Source organism: Drosophila biarmipes, chromosome 3R, assembly GCF_025231255.1.
Source record: "Drosophila biarmipes strain raj3 chromosome 3R, RU_DBia_V1.1, whole genome shotgun sequence".
Taxonomy (NCBI): domain Eukaryota; kingdom Metazoa; phylum Arthropoda; class Insecta; order Diptera; family Drosophilidae; genus Drosophila; species Drosophila biarmipes.
Genome location: NC_066616.1, coordinates 17,027,946 through 17,053,553, shown reverse-complemented (window position 1 = coordinate 17,053,553; position 25,608 = coordinate 17,027,946). Strand labels below are relative to the sequence as shown.

At 42.2% G+C, this 25,608-nt stretch overlaps 1 protein-coding gene across 5 annotated transcripts in view; it reads left to right on the top strand.

Moving 5' to 3' along the window:
- LOC108031641 (uncharacterized) overlaps window positions 1–24,796 on the top strand; it is a 116,486-nt gene extending 91,690 nt beyond the window's left edge. For 2 of the 5 annotated variants that reach the window (XM_050888402.1, XM_017105271.3), the window contains 13 exons: window positions 199–326; window positions 8,083–8,427; window positions 11,271–11,326; window positions 11,955–12,139; window positions 12,242–12,439; window positions 15,331–15,536; window positions 15,734–15,957; window positions 17,069–17,408; window positions 19,218–19,282; window positions 19,748–19,970; window positions 20,876–21,003; window positions 21,095–21,205; window positions 21,679–24,796. In XM_050888402.1, coding sequence (XP_050744359.1) covers window positions 199–326; window positions 8,083–8,427; window positions 11,271–11,326; window positions 11,955–12,139; window positions 12,242–12,439; window positions 15,331–15,536; window positions 15,734–15,957; window positions 17,069–17,408; window positions 19,218–19,282; window positions 19,748–19,970; window positions 20,876–21,003; window positions 21,095–21,205; window positions 21,679–21,945 — 2,476 coding nt within the window. In that variant the 3' untranslated portion in view covers window positions 21,946–24,796. Of the gene's footprint in view, window positions 1–198; window positions 327–1,580; window positions 2,242–2,994; window positions 3,096–8,082; window positions 8,428–11,270; window positions 11,327–11,954; window positions 12,140–12,241; window positions 12,440–15,330; window positions 15,537–15,733; window positions 15,958–17,068; window positions 17,409–19,217; window positions 19,283–19,747; window positions 19,971–20,875; window positions 21,004–21,094; window positions 21,206–21,678 lie in introns of all 5 variants that reach the window. The other 3 variants (XM_050888403.1, XM_017105272.3, XM_017105273.3) reach the window with 2 other exon arrangements.
- The last annotated feature ends 812 nt before the right edge of the window (window positions 24,797–25,608 follow it).

Below are 25,608 nucleotides of genomic sequence, written 5' to 3'. Positions count from 1 at the left end.
TTTTGATGTAATTGGCAATTTTAAACTTTGCATGCCCCGAACGGAAGTCGCTGGCGATGCGGCTTCGGTTGCGGCGGTTGGGGACTCGAAATGAATTCAATTAGCCGGGGTTCCGAGACCCCGAGACGAAACTTAGAACCGATTTAAGGCGGAGAGAGTATATTAATACAACCCGGCCCATCATCGCTTTCGTTGCAGGGACGCCTGCCACGACTCCTGGACCAACCTGCGGCTGTCGCCCATGTTCGGCTGCATCTGCCCGAACAACCATATGAAAAAGCGCTGTGATCGTATCTTTAATATTGTTAATCACAATCCGTGTGTGGGTAAGTTTCGACCGGCGTTGCTCAACTGTTGACCGTGACTGCAAAAACAACTATAACAACAACAGCCAATAACAATAACTACAACAAGCAACAACACAAACAGCTGAGAGTGAAAAAGACAAGAAGCCATTGCTTTTAAGATCGTGGATAAACTATATAGTTTTTGTTTTCATTGTCCTCTGTTCTTATGTGTCTCTCTTTCTCTGTCAACCTCTGGTATCCAATGATGATCACCTTTACCCGACTAAATCGAAACCGATTTGATGCGTTCTTTTGGTTTGATTTTCCGTTTCCGTTTCTGTTTCCATTTCCGTTTTCTTTGGTTATTGTAATTTTGTGAAACGCTCAAAAACCGAAACTAGCCTAACCATTTAAGTAACCTAAACAAAAACCAGAAACTAAACTATCGCACGCTTCTGCATCAAAAACCAACTAGAAAAAACCCAAAACGAAACCCATTTTCTGCGATCAGTAAACAGTAACCAATATGCCTATATCCAATATATATCATACTGTACGAACATTAGCTATGCTCAGTATCCTAAATATCACGTATACGAATGTATATCAATGTAAACCAAAGCTGCCGTGCTATCTCTCTATCTCTCTCTCTGCCTATACTATCTCTCTCTCTCTCTCGCTCTGTATCTGTCACTTAATCAAAGTTTGTTGTAGCTGTACGCTATCCTGGCCATAACTACATACAGTCACTCGCTAAAGTTAACCGCCACCCAGCGAACTGAGTCTGTGCTTTAGATTGATTGCACCCCAAAAGAACACCACTTCTAGAACTAACTCTGTCTAACCCTAGTCATAAGTCGAACGCTAGACCAAGCTATACTAACCAACACTGTTTGATGTGCAGGAGTAGGGCTAGAGGAACAATAATCTCGGTCGGGTGAAAGCTTTTATTCCCCCCACTGCGCCGGACCACGAACACGAGTCTTTAAAGCATAATTTCATTTTCCACCTCGCCCGACCACCGCCTGCACTAATGGATTAACAGCACCCCAGAGCAGAATGATCCCATTCTCTCGTTTCGCTGAATTTTATTATACAAGCACACACTAATTGCACTAATTAAATACCCGCGCACACAACACCCACACACTCGCCCCTACAAACTTGGTTTAATAGCAACAATTTGCACCGCACCGGCACTAAATGTTTTTCTCTATTTTTCCGCACGCATGCCCCCTGCCCCTCGGTTTTCCCAACATCCCCAAATACCCCGCCGCCTCCCCACCTTTGCAGATAGACTAATATTTTTCCCCAACGGTCTGCCCAAATTGAAGCAACCGAGACCGAAGGCAAAGCCGCGGCCAAAACCCAAACCCAAACCCAAAGCGAAGCCGAAGCCCAAGTTGAGGCAGAAGCACCATGGCATCAATGGCACCGAGCTCATGACCAACAATATCGAGTACCACGATGAGCCCAACGGAGCGAACGATCCGGAGGACGAGGCCAACGAGACGGAGGACGAGGATCCCGATGGGGATGAGGCTAATGGTGCTGGGGACGTTAATGGCGACGACGACGACGAGGAGGAGGACGACGATTATGATGACCGCATACGAGCCGAGATTTATTCGAATTACCCGCACTACCTGCACCCGCCGTCGTGGGGGATTAACAATCCCCTGGTCCTCGCCTCGCACAGTCCGCACACCCTGGACGACGACGACGACGTGGTGGTGGAGGTGGTGACCAACAAGAAGCCACCGTCCTCGGTGCAGGTGCAGCAGCACCACCACCGCAACGATGAGCTGGAGCACGACGTGGTCGTGGTGGTGGACGCAGGCCCGCACTCGCACTCCCACCCGCACCAGCACACCTTCTACAGCCACGGCGATCAGAGCTCCACGACGGGATCTGGACCTCCGGGCCCGGCACCCACGATTCCCAGCCCACCTAAGTATGCGGCTGGCCGAAGTTGAGAAACTTCTCAATCCACCCTTGCCCCTCGATTTTCCCTCTTTTTCTCGGCTGACTTAAGTTGGCATCTTCGACTGGCAAACTTTTTGCAGAACCAGAAAGTTTAGAGCCCGCACACACATATGTTTGTGATTGCTGAAAAGACCCACCGGCCCGTCGCCCCTTTCATTAACTCCGGTCTTAGCCACCGAAGAGCTGAAAAGTTTATGCAAAAAGCTTTTAAAATAATTGACTCACTTGGGTATGCCACAATTTCCGGTTAAAAAGCCAACTAATGAATAAGTCCGGCTGGCAGCAAAACTACCAGGCACTCGTACTAATCGGCTCCCAGGGCACTTGTCGAGCATTTCTGTAATCTGATTTTAATGCATTGCATCTTCGTAAATACACCAGTCGAGTCCTGGTCCATACCTGGAGACAGAATTAATTTATAATGCCAGTCGGTGCAGGCAGCGCAGACATCCCTTGGATTCGGGGGGTCATAACCTTCGGCTCCTCGGCTCCTCAGCCTGGTAATTGGCCATTGTATTCGTAATGCCCTAAGCCGATTAATGCCCACCTTAAGTCAGTTTCTTTCCGTAACAAACGAGATTTATGTAATTTGCTAAATCTACTTACGCATTTGGTTGTTTGGTTTGCGCCTCACTAACACACAGCCCCCTCCTAACCCCACCCGAGCACTCTGTTTTGTAATTTGCACTTAATTATCTGTACAACTCTGCAATTTATTCAGCACTGGCACCAAAATGCACAAAACAGCACCACTCGCCGATTTAGTTGCCGGCAGCGATATAACCCACCGCACCTACACAGGACCCTCGATGGAGGAGCGAGGTGAGTTCACTAATTGCACTTAGCCAGGCCGGCCTGTAATTTAATCCGCACGCCCCGGGCAATTTGGAATAAATATGGAAACGATTGCTGCTAAATTATGAGAGCTATTTGCGTATTAGTTGGGGATATTTGCGGGCCGGGGAAATGATAATATCAATTTGGTCGACTATTGGCAGAGAAAAAGCGATTTGCAAACCCATTTGGTTTGTTCTTTATATACATTTTAATCATTGCTCCTATTTATCACAATATATAGGCTATTGGAACTAGTAGGTTAGTAGCACAAAAAGATAATTGCTGGGATAGATATATTTTATAAAGACAATCGCTCGGATTTATATACATAATTTTGTTATTTAATTTTACCATTTTTTGATTAGTTATTGAAGGAAAAAGTACTTTTAAGAAGGTATTTTTGGCCCAGCCTACAAATATTACATTAAGGGAAATTAAGGGTAATGTTAATTTTCTAATTATTCAGCAAAACTTTTTCCCCTTTTCATTATAAATTTATTTAAAATAGCTTTCGTTTTATTCCTTGTTTGCATGCGAGGAAAGGTGAATAATTGCCTTGGCTTGCCCAAGTGCTCTCAAATCCTTCCTCATTGGGTCACATTTAATTCAAATTAAATATTTATGCACTGCGAATGGGAAATGAAGCCAAGGGTCAGGTCGTAAATTAGACAATTGGCGTGTAAGTAAGTATTCCGCAAGGAGCAAGATGAATTTAAGCGCACCGAGAAGCACTCGAATGAGCTCTATCCCCCTCTCTGTCTGGCACAAATTGCACCACTATGGCCGTCTCTCTCCACCGCATCCCACCCTCTCGCTCTCACACTCCGTTCAAAAGCTTATTAGGCAAACAAAGCTGGCAAACTTGAGCGTTCTGGCCAGGCCAACAGGCGTCCTTTGTTGTTTGCAGCTCGCTCCATGGCATTAGCTATCTGCAGGGGCAATCAGTTGCAGTTTCATGAATGCACAGATACTTTCACACACACACACACACATGCAGCGCTCACTCACACAGGCCCACGAACATCCTGATGCAATGCACACAAGTGCCATAAATAAGCATTTCGACCCCTTAACGCGTCATCAAAAAGCAAAAACCAAGAACTGTAACCCAGCACTCCACCGTGGCTTTTGGTTTATTGGTATTCTATTCTAAAATTAAAATACACAGAACACTGAGAAAAGGAAATTCAAGAATGACTTCGACTCGGAATTAGAAATATTATAGCATGCGATTTTAAGGAACAGGTTCTTTCGATCGATTAATTCTCAAATTATAAATGTGTTTTACCACCTTTTTTTAAATCGCTTCATGACAATAAACAAACTAGAAAAACTTTCATCTTGATTTCAAGAACGTTTCGTCTAGGAAAATTAAAAAACTCATTTTCCAAGACAGATTATTTGATCTTGTTTCTTTGATGCTTAAGATCGAGTCATATCATAAGAGAACGAATGTCTAATTAGCAAAAATATTAATTTTACTATAAAATATATTATAATCTTTTAATTTACCTGATAGCTGAGTAAAGTAAAATGAAGAATTTTGTCTCTTGAACTCCTTTTCTCCCACCAAGTTATGTTAAGTTCTTCCCTATCCTTTACTGCTTACTTACAGACTCGGTAATTTCACCCAACACAATGAAACGGCCTGCCTGCAATTGTTAATGGCCTAATCCATGCATCCTCTCCTGCCTGGCCCTTCGATTATGCGTTGCGCATCCGGTTTTTATTTATTGCCACAGATTTCACTTGCCATTTGACGACGGCCGTCCATCACCATCGATGGTGTTTTGTTTGCGACTCGCTGCACTCGGCAATCTGCTCGACAAAGTTGTAAATTCCCCAGCCTGCATGCTGCATTGTGCACTTCTGCATACAGCTTTGTCTATTGTTGCAGCTGCCGAGCCATGGGACTGCTGTAAATATTAGCAAACTATTTATGCACGTCAGACGCAAAGGCACACACTCGCACACACGCCGATTTGCCGATTTGCATACATTTTCACCGACACTTGCCTTATTTACGTTTATGGCGACCAGTAAATTAACAACACCAGCAGCCACAACAATAGGCCTGAATTCGGCGGGGCTATCGGATTTTTGGGACACATTTTGGGCCCAGTGCAGCGAGAGATATGCATAAATGTCGAAGCTAAAGGCAGCAGTGCTTTTTATTTAAATTGAATTGTTATTGTTGCTGATTGGATTCTCAAATGCAAAGCATAAACATTGTCAATGGCCTCGAGGGCTTTAAATTTACCAGAATGCCATCAACAATATCACCATGTAGTTAGTATATATGCACAGAGCAACAATGGCAGATGAAAATAAATAAACAATGTAGGGATTTATGAGTTAGCAGTAGTTGCTTTTGTTACCTCATAAAGAAGGATTAAGGGATTGCAAGGCTATCAGTCAAATAGTTTAGTTCCTTTGTATATGCCAGAATTATTTAGATTAATTTCAAGTCAAATATTTGTTAAAATTTATAATATCAAATGTGATACAAAAAATCGTAAAATATCATGCTATTGGAATGTTAGTTTTAATAAACTCACCTTCAAAATATTGCTCTAACCAAAATTTTTCAGCTATTTTAACAGCAGTAAACAAGTTAATAGCATAGGTTCTCACACACCCCCTACATAATAGGTATCACGTCCATAAAAATTAAGCTGAGCGTTCAATTTGAAAATTTAATTAAGCTCAACTAAAAAGCAAATAAAGCGATTTGTCAGCATTGCGCCAACAACAAAGCGAAGCAAACACGCTTGCCAAGCACCCTTACACCACCCACTAAGCACCCTGAACCACCCTGCACCACCCAGCGCACCACCACCCACACTAGCATGTATCTATGGGCTACATATATGCACGATGTTTGCGTGCAATAAATATTTTCATAATATTGTACAATCCACTTAGAAGTAGAAGAGGGCCACAAACCATTCTGCTGCCGCCAGGCCAAGCACCTATGTACGCCCCAGCATGTGTGTGCGTGTGTATCTGTGTGTGATGCAGCTGCTCACGCCTCTCCCAATTAGGGCATGAAAACCACGGCTATTTGATATGGCAGTCGTAGACCGTAGTCGGCAAACATATTCGCGTTTCTGGCATTACACGCATTTGGCCAGAATGTAATTTTCAAATTATTGCACATTCCCCCAAAATTTATTTCCATTGTTTATGAGATTGTTTAAATTTCGCGCACAGTATCTTTATCTCTGTATCCGTAAATGTAACTGTATCTGCATCTGTACATTGGGGTGTTTTACACTCAACTTTATAGGAACTTTGTGCTTTGGTTAATGTTAAACGGCATGCAATGACCCCGCAGTGCAGCGGAAGCTGAAACGTTTTGTAGGGCGGCCAACGCGGCGTATACGCAACAATTAGATGACACAGATCCGCAGATCCACTCAACGACAGGAGGAGCTTACAAGCGCGATAACAGTTAACAAACGGAGCTAATCCCATTCGAGCCACCCTCCCAAGACATCCATTCCTGCGTCGCCGTCGCTCTGTTTGTTGTGCAAATATTTGCGATGGCAGTGGGAGCGACAAACATAAGTACGTCGCACGTATCCCGGCAAATCCTTGGCCATTTAGCGCCAGCAGTGGACCCTCCATCCCCCAGCAGACATTCCAGCGCGGAGGTGGGCGTGGCCCTGGGATTGGCATCCTTTTGAGCTTTGCCAGACGCCGCAAATGAAGCGCACTTCGGCGTGCTCTCGGCGAGATAAGCCAAAGTGACACTGAGAAAAAAATGTTACCAGAAAGGAGTCATTATTTATAGCTTTATTAGGGAAATCTCACGGGATAAAGTCGTCATTTAAGTCTAGCAAAATATTTTGTTTTTAAACAAATTATAAAAATATATTTTTTAAAAATATAATACATTTGAAGTAATCACTTCTAACAGGTTTTATTATAAGTTAAACATTAAACGTAACAAAAAAAATACAGGAAACATTAAGAAAAACTCAAAAACTTTTAAAAACTAGGGCATATGCTAAGTTGTTTTACAGATTTTCAATAAATATAATTATTTTCATTTTGTCAGAACGTTTTATGAATAATTTTTAAAATCCCTTGCATAACTTGATTTTTATGACTAAATATTCTGTAACAAGAAATATTGTGTAATGTAACAAAAATATAATATATTTTCGCCAGTGTCGGAGATGATAGCGAAGCTACTTCTGCGGTTGCAAACCGTTTTGAGCCCGACCCGTTTGCCGTTTGGGCGCTCTACCAGCGCATGACATTTGACAGACAGTCGGACAGACAGACATTCCGCCAGACACGGGGACAGGCGCTTCTGTTTGTCTTCTGTTTATGTTTCGCCATTGGTATTGATAGCAAGTGGCAATCGGAGCGTGGCGAGACGCAAAACCTGCAATGGAAATCGATTGGGGGCTAAAAACAATTGGAAAAGCGATTCTGTTTCTCTTACATCTACAATGCAAAACGTTTCACTCGTCTGCCCTGCCCTGCACTAATTTTGAACGATAATTGCTGGCACCGTATTTCCCACACTCCCCTCTGTACGTTTGTCCAAGACTTTCTCGCTCTTTTCGTTGACACTATCTGTATCGGTTTTCTTTTCGAATGGAAACTACTTCGTTTCGGCATTCGAAACAATATCGTTTTCTTTTCAAGCGCTTTTTGTTTCCGTTCTTGTTTTTACAAATACGTACAATAAAAATAGCATACTAATAGCAATAAAATTGATTGTAAGAAAGCCAAATGCTACAAGAAAATTCATGCGAATCTGATTGGATAACTCGAATGCTGCGTAGCTGCCAGCTGCAAGCTGCAACTACGGTCACCACAGTAACTCCAACTCCAACTACAGCTACAACAACAAATCAAACAACTATATAGATGGCACTGAACAAGAACAACAACTACCAACAACCACAACTACAACCATTCTACCCTCTTTCTTCTTGCTAACCTCAAATTGCAGTAAGAATATTGGGCATGGACGAGAAACTGCATCAGAGAATCTTCAATGATAATTTGGCCCTAATTGATACGCCACTTATAGTGATGGGTTCCGGTTCCGGCACGGTCACCACATCCGGATCCGGTTCCGCCCCCGGTTACGGCCTGGGCCTGGGCATGGGCATAGGCCTGTCCGGCAGCTTTAACTATCCGGGCTCGATGCACGGCGTGCCCAGCTATCCGTTCAATATAAGCGGCTTCCATCAGCGGCACATGGCAGCGGCGGCTGCCGATAATGAAGCATTCGATATCATTGATACGGGCTTGGGCTACGGCGGAAACGGAAATGCCGGTGTTTACTACCAAAGTATGTGTACACGTATTAGCATGAACGTAATCCATAAATAACAAAATTCCACGACCAACTAACTGCAAAACCAACCAAGAAAAAATTCCAAACTAAATATATATACCTTATATATATATGTATAATAAATACGCAGCCTTACACACAGCCAACCAAGTCCAGATATGTGTGTGCAAACTCGTAGAACTAATTAACAGGCAAAAAAAGTTCGTTGTTTCATTTTGTTCGTTCGTTCACCATTTTAGATAGATTTTTGTGAATTTATTTATGATTTCCGTTGTGTGTCGTCCCCCTGTAACCGAAAACACCCCGAGTTGCAGGTAAATTTTTGATAAAAACCATCGAGTTCATTCCAATTTTTGCTTATGTGTTGAAGGTGAATACATACTATACGATACTATATATAAATAAACAACTTGGCGCCCTCCGTGCGCCTCTTGGCTTTGTGCATAATTTTTGGCAATTGCTCAACAAAAAACCAAAGATACCTAAGTAACTACAAAACAGTTTATACTTTACAATTTCTATACATATATTAATATTTACATATCTCGAACTCTTTCAATTGCTCTTGTGTTCCATTCTTTTTACGTAGCTTGCCATTTGTTTTGAGAGTTTTTTGAAATTTTCCTACAAGAAATATACCAAAAACAAAATTAAAACAATCAATTTGCTTCCAATGCGTTAACAATCCAATTCTTTTCTATGAATTTTGTTTGTCATTTTGTTTATCTAACAGAAAAAATCTAGAGAATACAAGTGAAATTAGCAAACTGTATACAAGTTGTGAATATTTTCGATACTAACTTTTTCGTATGTTAAGTGAGCAAAATGAAAACCCTTAACAAAACCGAAACCTAAACAAAATTCATTTAATTTTTTCCTAAAAATATATATTTAAACTTAAACGAAACCAAAATGAAAACCAATCAAATTTTGTTCAATTCAATTCCAGCACACTTTTTCAAATTTTTTCCAACGCACCCAGTTTTTGAATCCAAAACAATACCAGTTACTACACTCAAACATGACAGCCCCAGCGTTTTCGATCTAATTTTTCGAGATCCAAGCCATCGTTCAGACCCCTTCAAGTGCAAACCTTTTTGTCATACATCCAGCATTCAAGTTCACAAGACATCGAGCTCATTGTTTCATACAACAAAGTCACCGAAACATCAAAAACCTCCCTCTGCAGGACTTTTGTTCGGCATAATTCCAAAAAAACAAGCTGAGGTTGAATTCGCCATGAGCAGTCGCGAAGTTCCCCCCTCAAAGAGAAAAATACAAATTGATTTTGTTAAGACATTTTCGTTCGCTTTTCCGCCGCCGCCCGACTTTCTGTTTGGCTTATTCCTTTCTCCGTTCGAAATCTAATTATTTGCGTTTACATTCGTACCTTTTTTTATTATTGAAAGCATACATTCATTTCTCATTTCTGCTGAGTCTGCAGCAAAGCGTTTGTGTTTTCCTTTCAAAGACCACACTCACACACACACCCCGAGTACTGAAAACCAATAAAGTATGCCAAAGAAAACACATTCTCACAGTCGTCAGAGCATTAGCATAGCATCATGAGTCCCCAGGCCGGGAGCCCGAGAAGACCTGATAAATAAATCATACCCCCGCCATTCAAAACACACAGCCTCCAAGGAGTACAGTCTTACGCTAGAATATCGTTGCCGATCCCCCCAAAAACAGAACATTTTTATCAGTAGGTTTGGTAGTTTTTAAAGTCGAAACCAATAAATAAAATATTAAACTTATTTCGCTCATAATATATATAAATATATACCTCATATATAGAACTTAGTTGTGTTTTGCCAGCCCTGCAGACCCTGCGACCACGCCCCTAAAAACGTTGAAAGTACTATCCCCGAACTCCCCAATTGATGCTCACAGTCTCTTCGCCTCTCCCCCGGAATCCAGAAATAGGCAATGAACAAATTTGTGGAGTATTTGCATTTAATTTACGTTATTTATGTGCATTTTTGTTATTTTGATTTAATAATTTCGATCATTTTTTGTGCCGGCTCGAGGGGCCGGGCTGCGGGGTGTGGGTTGTGGGATGCGGGGGCATTTGAACGTTTTGTGATTACCAATTGAAACTGAAGAGCGAACAAAAAGTTGGTTAATTAAAATGCAATCGATAACTGCCGCCGCCGCCCGGGCCAACCAGCGACCGTGATTGATATTCCGATTGAAAGTCGGTTATGGAATTGGCACAGTAATTGAGTTATGATTAGGCCCCTGGGCTCAGCCCCTCGATAATCGAAAGCCCTTCTCTGGCCTTCGATTGGGCATCGAGCACGGCTTCATGTGTGAATCACACCTGGAACCCATAAATAAATAAGCCAATTGAGAGTGAATAGGCAAATAAAAGGCTAAAAACGGATATAAATAAATGAAATTAATTAAGACCATTGCAGGCTGCCAATGAATTCAGCATTTTAATTAGTTCTAAATGCCAGCCACTCGCTCTCGATTGGCGTAATCAGCGATTTTACAATTTATTTCAACAAAAAGCCGGATGATTGAGCCGAAACCAAACCCAATTGAATTAAGCCCGGCTAATGCAGCTCACCAAGTTGGTTGGCAACGGGCGGCACAGGTTTTTTGGGTGTGATTGCCAAATCCGTTTCCGAATCGAATATGCTGGAAAGGGGTTGCGCCAATCGAAAACTAATGAACTATTTCAAACATTTTCTCTACGCATCTCCGCTGCGGTCGCCACCTCCGCCCTGCGACAAATCCCCACTCGATCGTCTCCCCGGGGCCACATTTGCTCGATGCAAATGCGAATGCAAATGCGACTGACGCACTTGGGCACGTTTGGCCGGCTGCAGGTGGTCAGGATGTCGAAGTTGACCTCTCAACGGAAATAATCAAGCAACACTTTCAGGTGAGTGCAAAGAAAAGCCCCAAAACGAGGCATGGAAAATGCAAAGTGCAGCTCACACAATTTGTAGCGTTTATTACGATGCACTGCGAAAAATACGGGTGGTCGAGTGAAATTTCTTCTTGTTTTATCACAATAAAAACTTAATGTATATATCTAAGATAAATTATCAGAAATATGATTACTGAATATCCACTAACTATCCCTAATGACCTTCATAAAAGCTGTTAAGAATCAGTTTAATTTTAAAAGTACCAAATTAAATGTTTTTAAATAAACTTGTATTATTAAGTATTTAATATGATAAAATACATTTCCATAACAATTATTTTTTGAAGAATTATTTTGCTGTGAAATATCTTTCTCTAGAGGCTTAAGAGCTTTATTGATGAATTTTCTTATAATAAAAACAAAAGACAAGCAAAGCAGCTTTCTCAAAAATATTTAAACGAATTGGAGGAATATTTTAAAAACTGTTTTGTACTAAAAGATATTATAATATACTTGTTTTTACATATTCTTTACTTGTTCCGTATGATTTATTTTCGAGTGATACCATGATTTCTAGAGACTCAAGCAATTTTGCTGCCCCAACCATTACCACTTTCTCGCCGTGTTCTCCTCCCCGCAGAGTACCTGTCACACGGCATTGGACACTTGCCGGGAAGATCCGTCCTGCTCCTCGTCCCTGCAGCCCATGCTGACGCACTGCGAGCTGCACCGGTGCAATCGCAACGCGTGCATGTCCTCGTTGCAGGCCTTCTACAAGGGGCCCCACGAGGACCTCAATCTGGACATCGCCTTTTGTCTCTGCAAGTAAGTGGCTGGGCAACCGAGTGGTACTGGTACTGGTACTGCCGATGGAACCTCCAGCTGATGAGAGAACCCAACCAAACCCATTGTGCCCTCTCGTTGCAGAAAAACCGGCGGCGGCCAGCAGAACGGCAATGGCAATCGGCACGACATGTGCATGATTGCACAGGAAAAACTGCATCCAGTGTGCGCGCAGCGCCCGCCCGATAACAGTAATCCGGCCAGCTCCAATGGCATTTACTACCATCCGCCGCCCGCCTGTCACGTGGTCGCCGACAGCTGCAAGGAGGACCGCGAGTGCAGGTGGGTCAAGGGTCATAATTCAAAAATCGGGCGTTAAGCGCCGCGCGCTGCGGGAAAAGCGTTAAGCGAAACCGGAAATATGCGCGATGCCGTGTATATTTCCCGACCCTGATGGTCGATACGTGCGGGCTGCAAAGTAGCTGGGCTGAAATAGCATTACCTGGGCTGACCTGTTGTAATTTAAAATCGAAACATCTTTAATTTATAGGTTTGCACTAGAATGGTGCATAAGTAAAAGGCGTAACTATATTCATTTCATTAAAAGAAATTAATTAAATTAATATAAAAGAAAGATTATACAAAAATGTATAGTTACACAAACATTAAAAACCATTGGACAAGAGGTTCCTGATTATGTTGAGATTAAAATGTGCTCTTAAATTTTACTATTAGTCTTAACATGGATACAAACTTATATATTTTTAGGATTAATTTAAAAATGTTTTCGGAATCAAAGATGTTTACCATTTCAAAAAATTTTATTTCTTTGCCAACTATCATTTAAAAAAATTAATGAATGAACGAATCGTGTTTACAAATCATGTTTAACACTCTTGCCTTTCAAAAACTTTTATAAAGTTTAAAAAATAAAATTAATATTGAGATCTCCATATGCAAGAATTTCTTAGAAATTGCACATAATTGTTTTGCTTTTCAAAAACTTTCATAAAGTTCTTAATTTTAGTGAAGCCTTCTATATATGTTCGTATGAGGAACTGCCAAAAACACGTTTTTACTTTCACCGCCAATTCAATTAAGCCAAATTGAATTTCGCAGAGTTACCTAATCTCGCGCCTTGATATTGAATTAGAGGCGCTTAGCCACGGCAAAGTCGGCGAAAGCCGCAACTTTGATGGCACTCAGCCGAACTCGTTAAATGACACCGTGGCCCGGGCTCCGCTTAGTTGGTTAGCTGGCTCTTAGCTGCCGGATGTTGGCTGTCGAAGTATGGCACTCCGAAATTGAGTAGTTTGCAAGCGGGGCATAAAATTACCAGTTGGCCGGGGGCAACTCCTCAGTCTCCGCGGAGCAGCTCTTCATTAGGCGGAAAGTCAGCAGAAACTCGCAGGCCAGACCGCGTGAATGTGTCAAACACAAAGTTAAGTTATAAATACGATGCAGCACCCAGCAGCTCCCTCAGCTTCCCTCGGCTCGGATGCACATGCTTAGAAGTGGGTGGTGGGTGGTGGGAGACTGGGTGTCCCTGTTTGTTTGTTTGTTGTCATGTTACGGCTGAACGACCGCAAAGTACGTGGTCGTCGCTGTGGCTGTGAAAATTAATTGCCTTTTAAGTGAATCGCACTTGCTTTGGTAAACAACTAAATTGGACTAATGACGCTCATTTTGTATGCTTCAACGGGGGGGAAGCGGGTGACCCGGCACAAAAGGGGGCTCCTCCGAGAAGTTCGAGGCAACGTGTGGAGTGCTTATGTTGACTTATTACGTATACGACGCGTTGTGCACCAACACGTGCCCCGAGTGAACGTGCTTCCGGCGCCGAATGCTCATTTGTTTGGCTGCCATCGAAGCTGCAGCTCTGACGTCTTAAACTGCAGCCTTCGGTTGCACAAATCGTGGCTGGCATTACGCAACCAGGAAAGCGCAAAAAATCTCAGCTTTGCATCACTCGTGGATTGAGATAAGAGGGTGGAAATATAGAAGTATGCTCTTTTTACGGCTGCAAAAGTTCTGCCGTTGAAGGGCGAACGGAAAAGTTTTCGAGGAACCCGTACAAAAAACGTTATGCCATTTCCCAGTCGTTTTTCTAAGAAAGAGGTTTTGCGTAAAAACTAAAGTGAACTTTCTAGATTTTTGCGAGGTTGTGAAGTCAATTAAATAAAACAAGTTTTATCAACAATTTATTTTGTAATTTTTATATTTGTATTTATTGTTTTAAACACCAATGCATATATATTTATAATAAGACATATTTATTTTGATTATTTTCATTTGTTTTACAAATATACAATGATAAAAAGGTAAATCAAAAAGCCAGAGTTGTATGTTTATTAAACATAATGAACTGAAATCAAACAATAATCAATGAAGACCTATATAAACCAGAACAATAATTGTTTGATAAGCAAATAAGCTGAGTGAACTGAATCAGTTTCAGCAGCCGTAGCAAATCTATACCTACGGTGTGCATTGCAGACACCTGCAGCCACAATTAGGCAACATCCGATCAGATTGGAATGTCCTAGTCGTCGGCCTGAGTCGATAAACTGCAATTGAAATATTACGCATTCGTCGCATGGCACTTGACCAAAAATCACCACCCGAATGCCTGAGATTGGGGCCTCATAAATTCAGTCCCAATGATGGGTATTCGCCCCAAGACGATGAAATGCCGTAGAATGCCAAGAGTAATGCCGGCACAAATTGGTCCACATCAATCTCAGGCGAGCGAGAAGCTGCAGTGCAGGTAAGGGCCCACTTATCACCGGCATCTCCGGCGGAGTGGGGGCCATTCCATTAGGAGAACTGCATCTGCAGCTAACTGGCGCATGACAGGCACGAAGACATCGGCAGAGGCACTGCCTCCGTGATGGAAATGGGGATGGCATCTTCTTTGGGGAGCTTACTTGGGTTTTACGAGGCTGCTTATCATGGCACCTGGGCGGAATTAAGAGTAATGATTTTGGATTTTTCTATCAGGAACTTTAAGTAATGCAAGTTAAAGGGGAACAATAAAAAGAATTTATACATCCTAGAAAAGCATAAAAAATAAAAGTTAGAGTCAAATTAATTTCGGAAACTACCTAATAATGGATAAAATAAAGATTTTTTAAAATTTAATTTTTTAGATTGTGAATACTTTATTCATTTAAAAATTATCGTATTTATTAGCAGCTAATTATATTTTCCAAATTTTAACTTTTTCTTAACAGATTAAAGTTGGAGTACTACGAGCAGGCCTGCGCCGTGGATAGCGTGACCAAAAAATGTGCCGGCAGACCCAGTGGCTGTCGAACGGCCATGATTGGCATTCTGGGCACCATGTTGAGGACGACCTGTGCCTGCCAAGGAACGGATCCGCAGCACCTGTACCAGTGCGTGGGATGGCGACGCCTCCTGTGGATGAACCCCTGCGTGGGTAAGTCAAAAAAATGTCTATTTAAGTTTTAATTTAACAAAAGTATAACAATTTTTTAATTAATTGCCCTAAGTTATACTCTTTAATAACCAATCCTAAATATATAGAAATTTTTAATAATTATTTCCTTTTTATTTGTTTCCCACTGTACCTCCCTGTTCGCTCATTAACCTCACGCCGTCTTTGAATCTTGACAGTCGAGGCTCAAAAGGATTTCCATATGAAGCGATTGGCCGAGCTCGGTTTCCTTACCACCACAACGACGACGACCACCACGACGACAACAACCACTACGACGACGACCACGCGGGCACCACCGCCCCCACCGCCGCCCACCACAACAACAACGACGACGACCAGCCTGCAGCCGAGGCAAACGCCAAGAAAGCCGGCGACGCACATCTTCAAGGACGTCAGTGCGGTGAGTGCCTACTAAAGCGTCGCATCCTCCTTCTCCTCCTCCTGCTCCACTTGGGGCCTAATTGCCCCGCTGCGGTCAACTAGTGGTTAATGCCATTCGAATCGTCTCGTTCGGTTCGATTTTAACAAGCATCAACAACAGTTACCTGTTCCGAATTTCCCCAACACACCCGCAATCCGCTCACCTTGTCCGTTTGTGCGATTGTCCGCTTGTCCATTTGTCCGTCCGTCGGTTCGTTTTCTGTTTTCCAATCAGCACTCAATCAGTGGCTCAAATGGGGCGGCGGAGGCGTGGCTGGGCGCACGGCAAAGCGGACAATATGCCACACAACATGCCGGGTCAAACCAGAGTCCACACCCCAAATTCTCCCGGATTCTGCTTTGGTCCTGACCAGCGTATCCTGCACTCGAAAAAGTTGTATGCTCTTATATTTCAACGAGCTTAATAAATAGAGAAAAAGTAATATGCCCAAACTTAAAAAAAAGGATTTCACATCATCTCTAATTTTTTATAATTTCAATGAATCGGAAGAAGTCCTCATTAAAAGTACGAAATTTATTAAGAACTTTTGGATTCGAACTTTAAAAACTATGTATTAGGACCTCATATATTTTTAATTTATCCTTAAGATGTTAAATACACCCAAAAATAGTACTCAAGCATCCTTTTTCCGAGTGTGGGTGCTATTCCTGGGGAAACTCTGTTTCGGTAGCTGCTTGTGGCCCAGTTCCTCGGGTTGGCAAACCGACAAAGCAATCAATTCCTGACCTGCAGCCAGTGCTGCTGCCTTTGCCGCCGGAGCGGCAAAAAGATTAAGCCCTCCCTGCACACACAAATATATACGCAGCATACAATATATATTTCCCCATTCGTTTTCAAACTCTTTAACATCTTTTCTCTCCTCCCATCGAACAATTGCAACAATGAACCGCAAAAACCACGAAAAATGCAAATAAATAAATAAAAATGCGAAACAACAAATATGAAACAAATAATATGGGAAAAAAATATAACCGGGGCGAAAAAAAACATACAACAAAATTGAAAAACCACGAAACGCAAAACCGACCAAACAAAAAATGACAACAAAAAATGTCGGTGCAAACGGCAGCCAAAAGAGAAATCAGAGCCAACATCGGTGGAACACAATTATCTCGATCCGCCCGATTCAATACCGCTGCCCAGCGTAAATGTCGAGAGCGGCGGAAATGGCGGAAATGACGATTATCACAATGGCAACGGCAACGGCAACGGACACGGAAATGGAAATGGCAATGCTAACGGCAGACGTAAAAATGGCGGAAAGGGACGTGGCGGCAGTGTAGATTTCGATGATCCAGTAATTTTCGTCGACCCAAGGGAAACAACTGAATTCGTGGGCATCAGCATCACGGAGCCGGTAACCACAACAACCACAACGATGGCCACCACGACAACAACTCAGCCGCCAAGTAAGTAAATGCAAGGGGGTAATAAATTGGACCGCCCAGTGGGTTGGAAGCGGGCATCCAATTGCGGTCGGATGTGACAGGAAATGGTTGCGCCTTTGTCCCTCAATTATGAGCCAAATATTGGCAGGGTCTCCAGTGGGTCATCTAAGCCTCTCAGCACCTTTGTACTCATTATATGACAGTAATACGGAAAAAAAAAGTTTGAGAGTTTAAATTAACCGGAAGTCACTAAATCACCACTGATTATTGAAGGACCACTTCCGGGCGGAAAAAAAAAGTTATTAGATAGTCCAGATATTTTGCCCATTGCCTCGGGACATGGCTTTATTTATTTCTGTATTATTTTTTTAATATAAAATAAATATTTTTATTTTTTTTAATATTAAAAGCCAATATTTATCAATAAAGTACCAGTATTTACATTCAACTTGTAATGAAGGTTATGAAAATTAAAGCAGACCTTTTTGTTTTGTGCCCACCCACACATCACTCTTAATTTTCGTACTTTTGGGCATCGTTTCCGTTTTGAAGTTTTCAACATAATTGATGCGGTGACTGCGGTTGTTTGGCTAATTGAAAGCATAACTCAGCGCCGGCCGTGATTATTATTTTAATATTTTGTGCGCCGATCATTTAAAATTCAGTATCCGCAAAGGTTTCCCCCCACCCGCACATTCGAACGCACAACCGGAAATGAGTTTGCTTTCGGCCGATGTGGCAATTATACGAGCACAAACATGCACATGTGCGCCAAAGCGCATCAAAGGACCTCCAAAAGGCCGGAGTAACTTGCGGAGCCAGGACATGGGCCAATCCGATTAGATTTTGAATGCCAAACGCACACATATCACTCGACTGCACTGTGATAATACTTCCGTTATTCAAAACCTCCTGCCGAGGACATCGTTTATTGTCCCTTCATTTATCACAGGGACTCCGGGGTCGAAACGTGTTTGCAAACATCATTAAAAATGTAAATGAGTTTGTTTGTTTGCCCACCAGTCCATCAGTCTGTCCGTTTGTCAGTCATTCAGTCAGTCAGTCAGTCAGTCAGTTCGTCAGCCCGTGTGGTCAGCTCGTCCGTTGTAATTATTTAGACACTTGGGACATGCGGCTTTGAATTTTGCATGAAATGCTTCTGGCCCGCAGCCGAACCCGTGTGTGTCTCATCTATAATTGATTTTGCTCGTGCAGTGAGCTGGAGATTTTAAAACTATATTTAACAGTGGGCCTCCATTATTTATGTGCCTGTTATGGCGGCTTTATTGGCCAAGTTGGCCCTAAAATAGGGATTTTGATTAGCTGGCAAGGCCCCCAGGTGGCAGTTAAGTTGCATCTTGGCAGTCTAAGTTGCCCACTGGTAGTAATTAAAATGCCCAAGTCCTCCTCCTGCGGGTCCCAAGTGTGTAAGCATGTGCAAATTTGTGCTATATAAACACGGAGCTTCCGCCCTTCGCCGGCGAAACTTTTTCGGCCAGGAAAAACTCGTAATGGCGTTGATGACATGATGAATGCTCCACATGAGTGGCGGACATCCGTTATTTGGGCATGAGTGGCAGGGTCGCATTGTGTACGTTGGCTGCCACCAAAAAACCAGCAGGGATGTCTGTCCCCTTGTGGGTGGTGTGAAGTCAAGACCATGGCGCCCACAACAAAAAACAGACAGACACACTTAAATCCCGACAACGTGGTGCGAATAGAGTGAAAATTAAGTTCCACCGAAGGCGTTAAACTGATTTATGAATAAGCTATAATTGTTTTAATGAATTATTCCATCAATAAAGCTCTTAACTTCATTTCATTTCACAGGAAACTGTGTTGTCCAGCGACCCCGGCAGTCGGATCAACTTATTCGTGAGGGCAGTAGCAAGCGGGTAAGTACTTAAATAAATGTCAAATCAAAAACAATTACAATAATTTAAAATTATTCCAACCATTTAAGTGCGTTTATAAATAAGAAATACTTAAATGAAAGTGCCGAGTCCGAATAAGTGCAAATTAATATTTCATTTGTTTGAGAAAGTGCTTTTTAGCGCATTTACATAACTAAAAGTTAAGCCGTAGAAAATGGCCAGTCAGCTAAAAAGTTCAAGAACTACGTATGAAAGTTGGATTCCAGTGCAGGACGTGTTGGCACGTGCTGGGTAAAAAATATAGAATCATAAAATATATATAGGAATTCAGAGGGGGAAATAAATTTCGCTTTTGTTTGTGCCATCATTTAATTATGGCTACACCCGGCGTATACGTAATGTACCTATTGGCACAATGCCATTTTATTCCTACACTTCACTCACCTTTTTTCACCTTCGCCTGGGGGCGGAATTCTTGCGTTTCAGATCTACTCCCTGGACGACGTCGAGTGCAGTGAGCTGTGCAGCTGCGGCGAGTCGCTCATCCTCACCTGCCACGCCCTCTGCGTGCCATTCGCCCCCTGCCGCACCGCCCTGGCCTTCTACAGCCACGCCTCCCCCGCCTACCAGGCCTTCCGCGGGCGCTGCCTGTGCTACTCGGGCCGCTTCATCTGCATGAAGCCGCCGCTCGGGGAGTACATTCTGCCAGGTGAGTTGCCACTTCCTTAACTTTCCCTCAGGAAACACCTGGAGATACGTGTACAGAAGGTGCCCGGCTGCATTATTGTGGGGGTCCTGAGGTGGCGTGTCGGGTTCGCTGTGCGTTAAGCACTTAGCGATTATCGCCGGCGACAGGCGATGACGAGGCACGGCTGTCAGGAGGAATGCAGCTGCATTTTTGCGTGCGGCTGCCTGAGAACTACTCTAGATATCTACACTACACAAAATTAGTAGAAAAATGGTCTCAATTTTAAAATTATCCTTCTTATCCTTCTTTCTTTTTCGAAAAGGAACTTTCTTGATATCAAGACGAAAGTACTCTTATTATTAATTAGTTACAATATATTATACTTATTCAAGAAGAATCGTTCTTGAAATCAAGATAAAAGTTCTCTCCAGTTTGTCATTCTAGGTTATATGATTTTCCTATAATTTTTATAGTATTAATATACTTTACGTTACTTATTCGAGAAGAAACGTTCGTGAAATCAAGGTGAAAGTACTCTCAATATTGATTTTCGAGATAATTTGATTTAATTTAGCTAAAGCACTCTTGACTGGATGGAATAGATTTTTATTTTTATACTTTTTCCCCTAAATGAATCGGATTTCCCCATCACCTTGACCAACTTTAAGCCGATTTATTTTCAAGTGCAGCCCGCACACACTTCTTAAAGCCTTTGTCAGGGCACTTCCTTCGCTGAGGAGCCACTTTAGAGCGCTTTTGACACACAAAAAAAGAGGACCCATTGTGGCAGCAAGGTTGCGTGGTCCTTGTCCACTTGCCACACGGCACTTGCGTGCGTTCTCGTGCGCGGATCCCGGCAGTAAATTACGTTAGCTGCAATTGATGCTGCACTCGCTACATATTTCGTCCTCTCGCCTCGGTTTCAGGTGGGATTTTCCTGCTGCTGGGCTACAGTGCAGCGGACGAGGCGCTGCTGAGGCCCCACACCAACCTGGGGGTCCAGGATGCCGTGCGCGCCCTTCAGCAGTATGTAACCACATACATCGATAATCAGGTAAGCCGCCGGTCCAGCGATCGCATAATAAAGTATGGCCGGCAATATATTAATTGCATTCCACTGCCCATCCTCCCTGCATCCTCCGCAGACGCAGTGCACCCTCACGCTGTTCAATATGACCGAGGAGAACATCATCATTGCTGCGCGTCTGCCGCACGACGGCAAACTGAAGGATATTGAGCTGCTGCGCAAGGAGAAGGTTCGTTGAAGTGCCCCAGGCAAGCCGCAGATGCACAGAGAGAAATGGCGAACGATTTGATTTTTACATTATTAGGACTCATTCATCTTATTTGTGGGGTTATTGCATCAAAATATTAACAAGGTCTCAAATGATAAGTTCTCCATTAATCTGAGAATTTTCGATTTTAAGATGAGAAAGAAACTTTATTTACTTTCCATTAATACTTACAAATTTAAAGATATCCCCTAAAATGTAATGACTTAAATATATTTAACATGATTTTTATTTGAAAAGTGCTCCAAAAGAGGAATTCAGTCATAATTTATTATCATTAATTTTGGGAAATATTTTAAAATTCAAATATAAATATTAATTTCCTCTTTGTCGATGCTTTGTGACCCGTAATTTTTCTCTCTGAGCCAAACGTCGGCCAATCCACTTCCCGAACTAATCCAATCGACGACCATTGCTGCTTATCTGGCTGTTTGCAGGACGAGTGCACCGCGATTCTGAAGACCATCAGTCACCAAATCAATAGCGAGCACAGTGAGCTGCAATCCCACCGACTGCTGAGCATTTTCAAAATGTCCGAGGTCGAGGTCGTCTGGCCGGAGAGCACCAGTGCGGCGGCGAGGAGTGGACACGGTCCTGGCCAGCTAGCCGGAGCCCAGAGTCGCAGGCTGCTCTTCGCGGCCATGCTCGCGCTGGCCTATCTCTCCAGCTGGACAACGCTGCGGATGAGCGATGTGGCGACATGACAGCCGCATAGCCGAGGGATTAGAGCCAGGACAATTGCATAACTGTATGTAGTAGATACTTCTGGGGGACTATCATCGTCATCTGCATCATCCACAAAGGTGGGAAACTGCGCCGGGCGAGTTGCAGGAGAGGTGGAACGATAGCGATAACTATAAACTATAATGATATGGTGCATACTCTTAACATAGCGTAATCATATTGTGTTGTATACATCTAGGCGCTAGTTCTGTGTTTAGCTGCGATTTTTGTGAAGCTTTGTTGTTGACCCTTGACGATGTTGCTGTCTCTTTTGATACGTACACACAGTACATATGTGTAGCATTATGGGATATACAAGACATACTTATAGAACATACACACACGTACGCCTAGAACCCATCTAGATTAATCTATACTTTAATGTGAAAGGAAACTGCTGTCTACATAATAATATTGTTAGCACACAACAGAGGCGAACTCGAGAGTTGGATTTGACGAGGCGTGTACATAGAAGGCATATGCATTAAGTACTATCCGTAGCTAGTGTTTTATACGGTAAACAATACACACAACTCCTCTCCGTCCGTCCGATCGTCATTATCGCACCCAAACACACACGGAACACAACAATTAACACTACAATGGCATGGCTCTTATTGTTTGCTCTTTAAGCTCTATAAAGTTCTTGGCCGCCTCAATTAAAAAGAATTATTAACCGCCTTAACAGTGTTTACTTTGTTCCGCGACTGCGAGTGCCTCTCCTGGATATGCCAGTCCTCTTTTGATTTTTAATTACATTTTAATGCGGCCTGGCCTCCGCCTTTTTCCCTCTGCCGGGCAAACAAATAATATTCAGGCGTGCGAATGAACTCATTTAACACTCACAGTCGCACTCGCATTCGCACTCGCATTCGAATTTGCGGATGAGCGTGCAAAACGTTATTGTTAATTTATTTCATAGTTTTCCGTTTCGTTTGGAGGCGCGAAAACAATTACGGTTTCATTATCAATTATGCGTTCTGCATTTCGATTGTTGCCACAATTTCACCGGGCCGAGAGCCGTGACCTCGCCTCGTTTCAACAGGTTTCATTGCTACCCTTGCCCCCAGAACCCCGAGTCCATAATCCCGATCACCTTTTCGGTTCGCTGTACATACTCTAACCACTTTGAAGTCTACTTACGTAATTAAATACTAACAGTACATATCAATATGAACACCTAAACGAGTTTTACACAGAAACAAAATTCTTACAATGTCCCTCGATTGCTCGAATCTTTTGTACATAGTTCTTTATACCAAAAACTATACATAATATTTACAACGATATACAAGAGGAAAGCACTTGCCTGAGTCAACTCTATGAAATATGACTCAAATGGGTGTATATTGAACGAAACTTCAGTTGAGCCTTAAGTAATGTGTGTAAGAGCGAGGAAAATAGCTTTTGTAAATAGAGGAAGCCACCACACCTGAGTGAATGGAATCTGCCTGAAAGATAATTGAGTGTTTGACACATGAACACACGCTACTCACGCACCACTCACTTTAAGTCTAAGCTTGACCATTTGAACCGAAACTTGTGGCAGAGTGTAACGTGCGCATCTTGAAAATGGTCACAATCATGAAAAAATGTCTTCCTTAATGCATATACTCGGCGATATGTATTATGTTTACACACATAACTATAAATATACTTATTACCTATACCTATACGATGTCTGGCAAGACCCAAGCCTACGCTTCAGTTAGTCGAACGATAATGTATTATAGACACCAAGGGCTAAAACCATATCGCTATCGAATATCCCTGCAAATTATAACACTGTTGACACAAGTTAAAACTAACCGCAGCATATCTAAGTCAAATATACCCCCAAATAAATAAATATATATTGATAAATATACGTATGCGTAAAGTTATAAACGTTAGAGAGCATTGAAAACTACTTTAATAGTGTCTAGAGAAAGCAACGCTTTAACCCCAATACTATATAGGCAGCCACAGCAGAAAAGTGTAAAGTTTATTGGAAACCTGCTTGGCATATCTTCTAGCTAAATATTAGACGAATTTAAGGCTATCTAAAAACAACTTATCGAACCGCGAGGGACAGAGCAAACGAGTAGAATTGTTGGGCATTGGATTTCAGTTCATTTGGCATCCCATCCACATCGTTTGATGGCCCATCGTTTGATGGCAGCAACTAAGTCGTTATAGTTTCGGATCATATCAGTATACCATTCGGGGCAGGTCGGGTGTATTGTCTCATCTCATCCCCTCACCTATAGGGTGCGGACAAAGCGTAGCTACAATGTAAAGTACCGTTAAAGTAAAATGATAAATGAAAAATGAAGTGCAGAGCAGCAGGAAAAACAAGATGGAAATGAGGAAAATTACAAAATAGTCGCATTAATGTAAAAAGCAAGCAAAATGCAGAAGGAAACTAGCACTCAAATAGCCATCTGTAGCATGGATACGTATAAATTCGAGGATAGCAAATCAGAAAGGCATCGTAATAAACGTGAAACAGAGGAAATACTTTGGGAAATATGCATGAGGAATACGAGAGCCACTCTTCAAGTTTAAAGCTGTAAGTTGAAACCTAAAATAAATGATATATATACACGATACGTTAGGATTGCATACGAGTGTGTGTTTGTAAGTAAGTGGGCTTTATGTTAGCGTATACAACCGAATTGAGGTACATGGATAAAGATACATCTAAAAATAAATTATGAAAGTATGAAATAATGCAAAGCGAATGAAAAGCAAGCGATACGTCGTGGCATATTTGTATTAAAAACATTGTAAGTGAAACAGCAAGAACAAGAGAAGAAAAAATAAAGAAAACCACAAAATATAGAAATTAAAGAGCGGAGTTTTACTTAATGGGGAGGGCTGGAAGGTATCTCTTGGGTAAGTTTAAATCTTTAGTTAAAAGCCAAAATACAAAATTTAGATTTAAGTGTTTTGTTAATATAATATATACATTTATATTTAAAATATGTTTACTTTGTGTTATAGAATATATAAGAATAATGGTTCAACCATTTTGAAATAAAGTATTGCTTTTAGTTCAAGGACTGAAATTCAAATTTGTTGTATTTAAAATATTTTGAGATATACGAGGGCAGCAAGATTGCATTTAAAAATATTATTACGTTGTGCTTTAGAAATAAATATATTCAACCATGACCTCGAGCTTACTAAAAAGCATTTAATTTTTATGTCCATTTTTCAGTTATAAGTAAAAAACATAGAAGAGCCGAACTTAGAAGGATCTAAAAGATGGTATCCCTGAAAATGTAAGTCTGAGTCGGTATTTATGTTAAAGGCTTTGGCTCCGTTGTTTTTTCCGCTTTTTCTGGGCCACACGACTCTCGATGTGCACTTCATTATTGACCCCCAAAAAGCCTCCCAGCGATCGGCAACTAAGTATGTGACACTATCGAGGCGAACAAAGCGGGCCACACAATACCATACCAGGGAGTGCTGGAATTGAATGGAACAGGGAGCTGGGAGCTGGGTGCAGGGGCGGTAAACAACAAAGACAGCGCAATATGAAGAAGACCTGCACACACACTCGCCAGCAAACCAGGGTAAACAAGGCCAAAAAGGCGGCAGCAGAAAAGCAAAACGAACTGGCTGAAAAGAAAAGCCAACCGCACACAATGCTTTTGTAT